The sequence below is a fragment of the Berghia stephanieae genome, chromosome 11, assembly GCF_034508935.2.
Source record: "Berghia stephanieae isolate SIO BIC M18660-M18661 chromosome 11, UCSD_Bste_1.3, whole genome shotgun sequence".
In the NCBI taxonomy this organism is placed as follows: Eukaryota; Metazoa; Mollusca; class Gastropoda; order Nudibranchia; family Aeolidiidae; genus Berghia; species Berghia stephanieae.
Window position 1 is genome coordinate 43,538,173 of NC_088370.1, and position 8,939 is coordinate 43,547,111.

At 36.1% G+C, this 8,939-nt stretch overlaps 1 protein-coding gene across 1 annotated transcript in view; it reads right to left on the minus strand.

Annotated features, from left to right (window-relative positions):
- Positions 1–735: 735 nt before the first annotated feature.
- Positions 736–8,939, minus strand: part of LOC144957174 (uncharacterized) — a 28,878-nt gene continuing 20,674 nt past the window's right edge. Inside the window, exons 15-16 of the mRNA XM_078888205.1 lie at positions 7,507–7,788; positions 736–888 (exon numbers count right to left, since the gene is read on the minus strand). Coding sequence (XP_078744331.1) covers positions 7,534–7,788 — 255 coding nt within the window. The 3' untranslated portion in view covers positions 736–888; positions 7,507–7,533. The remainder of the gene's footprint in view (positions 889–7,506; positions 7,789–8,939) is intronic.

The window sequence follows — 8,939 nt, forward strand, 5'->3', positions numbered from 1 at the left end:
AAAACCAAGGGAAGTAATACGCAACAATGTGATGTTTGTTGTTGTTGTTGTTGTTGATACATTCAAATACACTCCAATCTACTTCTAATCTCAACTTCATAATAATAATAATAATGATAATAATAATAATAATAATAATAATAATAATAATAATAATAATAAATAATAATAATAATAATAATAATAATAATAATAATAATAATAATAATAATAATAATATGATCTTTATTGTCCATAAAGGTAATTCGTTTTGTTGTTTGTTTTTTGTTCACAATGTTCTAAAGCACACACAATCATCTGAGTACACACATGCATTACACATCAGCGTTGTTGTGTGTTTTAAACCAAGATTTCATGATATGGATCGAGTTAACTGGAATTTGACTTTGGTTTGTCTCGTCATAACACGGATATGGGGTTGTGGCCCACATATTGTTTATATACTACAACCCGACGTGTGCATATATGAAGGTCTGACATCAGAACACTATTATGGGCCTATTTTAACATTGCGTCCTTTTTCTTAGATTTTCATTACAACAATGAGCCCATTATGTATTGTGTTATCAGACCTGCATATGTGTGCACGTCGACTACAACCCTAGTCAAAAATCCACTGGATTTGGATTGACCAGGGGGGAGGGGAGAGAAGGGGATAACAAATTGAAAACTGGTCGATATATTTTTAATGATTATTTTTCTACTAGAGGAAACAGAATAAGACAAACTTGAGCCTTTTATTTTATAATGTTTTAATTTCGACCAATGACTAAATCTTTCATCCATTATTTCAAATATTCATTCCGAGTTTATCTGATGTGATGTCATTTCCGGTTCCTTTATCCCGTTCTTGTGAATTCCATTCGTTCACAGATTCGACCTTTCAACCTGAAAAAAAACAGTATTTTGATGAACATTTCATGTCCTTGTATTCTATGATTATTTCACCAGTACAACTAGACATACAACGAATTTCACACATTCAAAGAAAACCCCACTCAATAACACTAAAACACCAATCTACAAACTCAAACATCTCCAAATATTAATTTGCATCCCGCACTAGAGTTGGGGCGGGAATTAGATTTTAAGAGCCCTGGGAATACTAAGTTTTTTATGGAAAAGTCTTTCGAACTCCAAGCCGCTCGGGCTTGGTTTCTGTCATGGCACAAACGACACCTCGATGAATCGTTTTGTGACCTCGATGAATCGTTTTGTGTATGCAAGCCATGCGGGCAAGTACAGCGCTTGCCAGATAGAAAAAAAAGAAAGAAAAAGCGACGCTGCGTTTGAAAAAAAAACAATAACCCGAACAATAATGTCAACAACTTAACCTTTCCAAGGCGAAGTTCAATCTTACTTGGAGCTAAAAGAAGATCTTATTGTTTTCATCAAAAGACAAATAACGGCAAAACAATTATAGTCACTGGCGGTCGGTCAATAGAGCAAAGTTGTTTTGTGCCGCCCTATATAATTTTCCGTAGATTAGCATGTCAACCAAACAAAAAAAAACTTCAATTTTAAAATTTTGATAAAAATTAAAAATTTAGCACATACTGCTTTTTGTTTTGAATTTAATATTTGACGACTCGTGCGTCGCTCCGCGAAGGTAGCGTCAAATCGGCACGTTTCATCTTTCCCCCGTTGCCTGCGCGGGGTGACAATGAGCGGAGGGTGTGGTGTGGTGGGGAAGTTTTTTTTTTGTTTATATGAGCCAGTATTCGTTTGGCCGTCCTGTCCTTATCCTATACTCTGTTGTACCTTGAAGAAAGTTAGTTACCACTCCCCAATCTCCCTCCACCCTCCTCCTCCCAAACTAACTATTGTCTTTCACTGCTAAAATAATTAGGCCAAGACGGCCAATCTAGCGATGCACGCCCTGAGGTCCTACTTGGGATAAATTAAAACCATATCAGTTTTATCACTGAAAGAAGAGGCTTTGCTTCACTTAGATATACGGATGAAGAGAATGGCAATAAATATATATTTTATCATTGTTGGTTTTGCTTAAATATATATTAAATATCAAAAAGAACAGTAAACAAAGTATGCACCGAGAAGAGCCCCATGGTACTATAAATAAAAATCCCTGACCCCACGGAGTCCTTCATCCCCGCACACTCCCAACGATCCCTACTCAACTTGTATTGTGTGCATTGTCTAATAATAGTATAATTATAAAGATGTCGCTGATTGTGTGTGAAGTTAACAATTGCTTTGCGTTTGGAATTAAATGTGGATTTTTAAATTCTATTATTCTAAAGTTGTGTGTCATACCGTTAGTATTCAGAGAAAATGTATAATCGCTGTTGTCATTGTTTATGAAACCTACCTGTTTTTATCTTGAATCATTTAATTTTAAAAAGTTATTTCTGTAATTTGTAACCAATCATGAATCATGTTGATTTTTTAATTGATAATCAATTCCGACACTTATCCCCTCAAGAGAAAATAGTGGTGAAAGATTTAGGTCCACACAAACCAGTGAATTTTAACTTAGTTTCTAACACACCGAGGAGACAGCGCCGATTTAATAATGATTATTTTTAAAATGTTGAATGGCTTACTGCCAGTGAAAGCCGTAAAACGCTTCATTGTTTTTATTGCTTGATTTTTTGTGATGTATGCTATAACGGACAACAGGAGGATTCAGTGATATTGCGCACATCTCTCAGGCACTGAAGAAACATTCTGAATGAAATAGCCATGTCACAGATGCTGTTAAATATAAACTTTTCAACGTTGTAGATATATGAAATCAGTTGGAAACAGGACATGCTGCGTCTGTGAGTCGTTATAATGAACAGATGAAAGTTAACAGACAAGTTTTGTCCAAGATAATTGATGCTCTTTTGTGAGTACGTCTCGTTAATATTCTAACACACACACATACACGCACACACAAATACACGCACATATGCAAACAATGCAATACCCCCCTCCACACACACACACACACACACACACACATACAAAGTAGGTCAAATTAAGTTAAATTAACTAGACCAATAAAATTTGATTCTGTATTTCGGATTTGTGCCGCCTTAAATACAATGTGACCAACCGCCCCTGATTATAGTGTAATCAAAGCATGTGTCGCAATGGTGGAAACGGTTTATTCTGAATTAAAAATAATATAAAAGGGAAACTGTTATATGAAAAAAAAATCAGTGTCACTGGCGAAGGGTTAATTGCACGCACCGTCCAGCATACTGTGACACTCCTATCTCACTTGCTAATCATGAAAAAGTAAATAGCAATCAGCAGCAATGAGTTGAAGAAAAAAAGAAGAAGAAAGATTAGAGGGGATAAAAACCCAGTAGCACTGTTACCCTTTGAAGGCCAAATTTGATCATATTTTGACCCAACACCAGATCTTCCCGTTTTCATCAAAAGACAAAGTAAAGCTTTGATAATTGAAGTCCGAGTCGCGATGCTCTGACTGATTTCTTTGTGGAAACGCTTTATTCTCCATTCACAATAATGAAGATAAATGTGGAAACGCTTTATTCTCCATTCACAATAATGAAGATAAATGTGGAAACGCTTTATTCTCCATTCACAATAATGAAGATAAATGTGGAAACGCTGTATTCTCCATTCACAATAATGAAGATAAATGTGGAAACGCTTTATTCTCCATTCACAATAATGAAGATAAATGTGGAAACGCTTTATTCTCCATTCACAATAATGAAGATAAATGTGGAAACGCTTTATTCTCCATTCACAATAATGAAGATAAATGTGGAAACGCTTTATTCTCCATTCACAATAATGAAGATAAATGTGGAAACGCTTTATTCTCCATTCACAATAATGAAGATAAATGTGGAAACGCTTTATTCTCCATTCACAATAATGAAGATAAATGTGGAAACGCTTTATTCTCCATTCACAATAATGAAGATAAATGTGGAAACGCTTTATTCTCCATTCACAATAATGAAGATAAATGTGGAAACGCTGTATTCTCCATTCACAATAATGAAGATAAATGTGGAAACGCTTTATTCTCCATTCACAATAATGAAGATAAATGTGGAAACGCTTTATTCTCCATTCACAATAATGAAGACAAATGTGGAAACGCTTTATTCTCCATTCACAATAATGAAGATAAATGTGGAAACGCTTTATTCTCCATTCACAATAGTAAAGTTAAAAATAAACTTATTATCTGAAAACAAAAATCAGCTTCGCTGTCAAGGTGTTTGAACATACCACGCGTCCTTGACACTGCTATGTACTACGTCATCATGGTCTCCCTTTCACCTTACCCCATCCCCCTCCCCTCATCCCTTATCCCTTCATCTCGGAATTCCCTGCAAGATGTGAATTATTTTCTCTCTCGTTTAACTAAAACCAAAAATCGGCCTGATTACAATTGGATGTGAATTGGTGTGAAAGGGATTCAGTTCCTAGTCCGATTCAAAGTTCAATGAATCGCTTTACAAGCGTCTTGCGGACATCGAGTTATTCCAGTGTCCTGCCACAACTCTACCCAGCACCCTCAAAGACTGGAACGCTCATCCCCAATCATGTATGAACACCATAAATTTAGACACCTTCAAGGGAAGATTATCAATCTACTTCAGCCTTAACAAAACAACAATGGCAGTCACATTCAACACATTTCTCTGCCCTCGAATACACATTCTCAGAATTGAGTCGACTTAGTGTAACATTCAGATTAGGATTCAGATTCAGATTTGATTCAGATTCAGATTTAGATTCAGATCGCTCATGTCAAAGGTCATACAAGTGCCGTACACTGGAATATAAAACATTAACAATTTTTGTATAGAAACTCGTCATTCAAATATCGATCGTTTAAAATGACATTCATTGTTTCAAAAACTCTCAAACCTGGGACTTTAATATAAAATTGTCCCAAATTTGTGAGTTTTAATCGGTCGATATTTGAAGGACGAGTCTTCTGGCCAAAATTTTGATGTGTTTTCTTTCTGGCACTTCTGTAAGTCTTCAAGGAAAGTTAAAGTGTTGAACAAACGAGGGTCGTCTTGATCGAATGATATTTTAGAAGGACGAGTTTTCTGATCAAAATTCAAAATACGCGGGGGGGGGGGGGTCAATAATAATAATAATAATAATAATAATAATAATAATAATAATAATAATAATAATAATAATAATAATAATAATAATAATAATAATAATAAATTAATAAACAATAATAATAATAATAATAATACACATTTATATAGCGCTCATTCTCGTGTAAAACAAGCTCTGGGCACTTTACAATATAATTCAATTTTTAGTGAAAAAAATAATAACAACAATAATATTCATAGCCAAATCAAGTTCATATAGAGTCAAGTAATACAATACAGTAACAATGTGTCTTGAGATTCTTTAAAGTAGTAAGACTTGCACTCCTCGACCACGTGGTAGTTCATTCCAATCTTGGGCCGAAACAAGCAACGATCTATCACCAAATTTGTTTCTTGATCTTTTTTCCGAAATTTTCGTTTGGTCATTACATGATCTTAAAGTGTAATTTGTCAAATTTACATGACACGTGATCTGTGAGATATGCGTCCTATACCACCAAACACTTATAAACAAACACGCTGCTTTGTAATAGTGGCTTTTCAATGGGCAACCAGTGGAAGAGGCCAACAAAGGGTGCATGATCAAATTTTTTGCCAAAACTAATCTTGCTGCACTGTTTTGCAGTAGTTGTAATGTTTAATAGAAGCCTGAGGAATTGACTACACGAGTTACAATAATCTAGTTTAGAAAAATGAGAAACAACCAATGTGTTTACATGTTCCAATTGCAATATACTGCGGATCGAACTGATTTTCTCAATGAAAGTTAAATTTACAGAGAGCAGAATGTGAGCTGACATTCGATTCTGAATCAAATTAGACACCCAAATTTTTCACAGTCTTTGTGAAACTTTGATCTTTTCACCCCCAATCAACACTCAAGACCATCATTCACCTTCAACTGCCCTCTATTTCCCACAATCATCACTTCTGTTTTTGACTCAATCATTTTCAACTTGTTTGCATCCATCCACTCTTTCACATCCGTCACGCATTCTTCCACACGTTTCACAATATTTTCGAGATTTTAGTTTTATCAGTAGCATAAAGTTGCGTATCATCTGCATAGAGATGATAGCGCAGCCCATGACCAGTGATGACATTAGATAATGGAGAAGTATACAAAACAAAAAGAATTGGACCCAAAACAGAGCCTTGAGGAACACCAAAAGACAATGTATGTTGACGAGAAAGTTTATCTGAAATCATAACCTGTTGCTTTCTGCCATCTAAATAAGATTCAAACCACTGCAAGACAGTCCCAGACAAGCCAAAGGTTATATTTAGTCGTTTAATGAGAATACCGTGATCAATAGTATCAAACGCCGCCGAAAGGTCTAACAATGTCAGAAGAGAAACAGAACCTTTATCTAAAACATCAAGCAAATCACTCGCAACACAGCACAGAGCAGTTTCTGTGCTGTGGTAAGAACGATAAGCTGACTGAAATTTTTCCCATAGATTGTTTTCATGGAGATGTTGTGAAAGACGTCTGAGTACAACTTTTTCAAGGATTTTAGAAAGAAATGGCAGATTTGAGACGGGACGGTAGTTACTAAGGTCATTTACATCGAGATTTTGCTTTTTTATGAGAGGCTTTACAATTGCATGTTTATAGATATCTGGGACTTGTCCTGAGATAAGTGACTGATTTATAATATAAGTTATACAAGGTTTCAATTCAGGAAGACATAATTTCAAAATATTAGTTGGTAAAGGATCTAAATCACATGACTTCGAGGAAGATGAAAAAATTATTTTAGAAATCTCTTCTTCAGTTGTTTCTTTAAAACAAGAGAATCCCTGTGAACCCGAAAAAGGGTGGAAATGTATATCTTCATTTTGCACGAGGTCCAAATTGTTCCAAATTTTCGATATTTTTCCCCGAAAAGAAATCTGAAAATGCATCCGGCTGCTTTTCTACCGGGATATTAGTGGGTAGACACATGCCTTTTTCTTCCCCTAAAAGTTCCTTTGAAACAGAGAAAAATTCCTAAGTGTCCCTCACTGATGACAGTTTTGTGTTATAATAGTTTCTTTTTGCTCTTTTGCAGGTGGTTTTATACTTTTATACTTTATAATAATAATAATAATAATATATAATAATAATATAATAATAATAATAATAATAATAATAATAATAATAATAATAATAATAATAATAATAATAATAATAATAATAATAATAAACTCTAATAGAGCGCACGGTGTCCTCAACAATGAGGCTCTTGGCGCTTTAAATTATATCAACACAAAACAGTGCAGAAAGTACATGACATCAAAAACATTTGATGTCAAGGATTCCTTGAAAACAGACCATGATTTGGATTCTCGGACGCTCTGTGGAATGGTGTTCCTTACAGACGGACCAATATGAAAAACTGACTTTTCAGAGTAGACAACTTAACACAAGATGACCCAAGATTACCTCATAAAGACACAATGATGAGTAAATTCAAGTTGATGGTGACTCCAAGATGTTCAACTTCCGTCTGTGTCCGTCTGCACAGTATTGCAACCCGTCACACAATTTGTATTCCAGTTTGTCTCTCTTTGGGTGGATCCAAAGTTCAAGGTCATGGCGATGGCCGTTGTGGAGAGAGGTGGTGATGGTCACTGTCTGTCCATTCTTGATATTGTCCATCTCCTCCAGTGTCAGGTAAAACTCATGTCTGTGTAATCCGTACACCGGGCTAGATGTGTAAGGCAACTGTGGATAGAACCAACACGATAACAATGAAATGTGTACATCCTGGGTGTGTAAGCAACTGTGGATAGAACCAACACGATAACAATGAAATGTTTACATCCTGGGTGTGTAAGCAACTGTGGACAGAACCAACACGATAACCATGAAATGTGTACATCCTGGGTGTGTAAGGCAACTGTGGATAGAACCAACACGATAACCATGAAATGTGTACATCCTAGGTGTGTAAGGCAACTGTGGATAGAACCAACACGATAACCATGAAATGTGTACATCCTGGGTGTGTAAGGCAACTGTGGATGAACCAACACGATAACAATGAAATGTGTACATCCTGGGTGTGTAAGCAACTGTGGATAGAACCAACACGATAACAATGAAATGTTTACATCCTGGGTGTGTAAGGCAACTGTGGATAGAACCAACACGATAACCATGAAAAGTGTACATCCTGGGTGTGTAAGCAACTGTGGATAGAACCAACACAATAACCATGAAATGTGTACATCCTGGTGTGTAAGCAACTGTGGATAGAACCAACACGATAACAATGAAATGTTTACATCCTGGGTGTGTAAGGCAACTGTGGATAGAACCAACACGATAACAATGAAATGTGTACATCCTGGGTGTGTAAGCAACTGTGGACAGAATCAACACGATATCCATGAAATGTGTACATCCTGGGTGTGTAAGCAACTGTGGATAGAACCAACACGATAACCATGAAATGTGTACATCCTGGGTGTGTAAGCAACTGTGGACAGAACCAACACGATAACCATGAAATGTGTACATCCTGGGTGTGTAAGCAACTGTGGACAGAACCAACACGATAACCATGAAATGTGTACATCCTGGGTGTGTAAGGCAACTGTGGATAGAACCAACACAATAACCATGAAATGTGTACATCCTGGGTGTGTAAGGCAACTGTGGATAGAACCAACACGATAACCATGAAATGTGTACATCCTGGGTGTGTAAGGCAACTGTGGATAGAACCAACACGATAACCATGAAATGTGTACATCCTGGGTGTGTAAGGCAACTGTGGATAGAACCAACACGATAACAATGAAATATGTACATCCTGGGTGTGTAAAGCAACTGTGGATAGAACCAACACGATAACCATGAAATGTGTACAT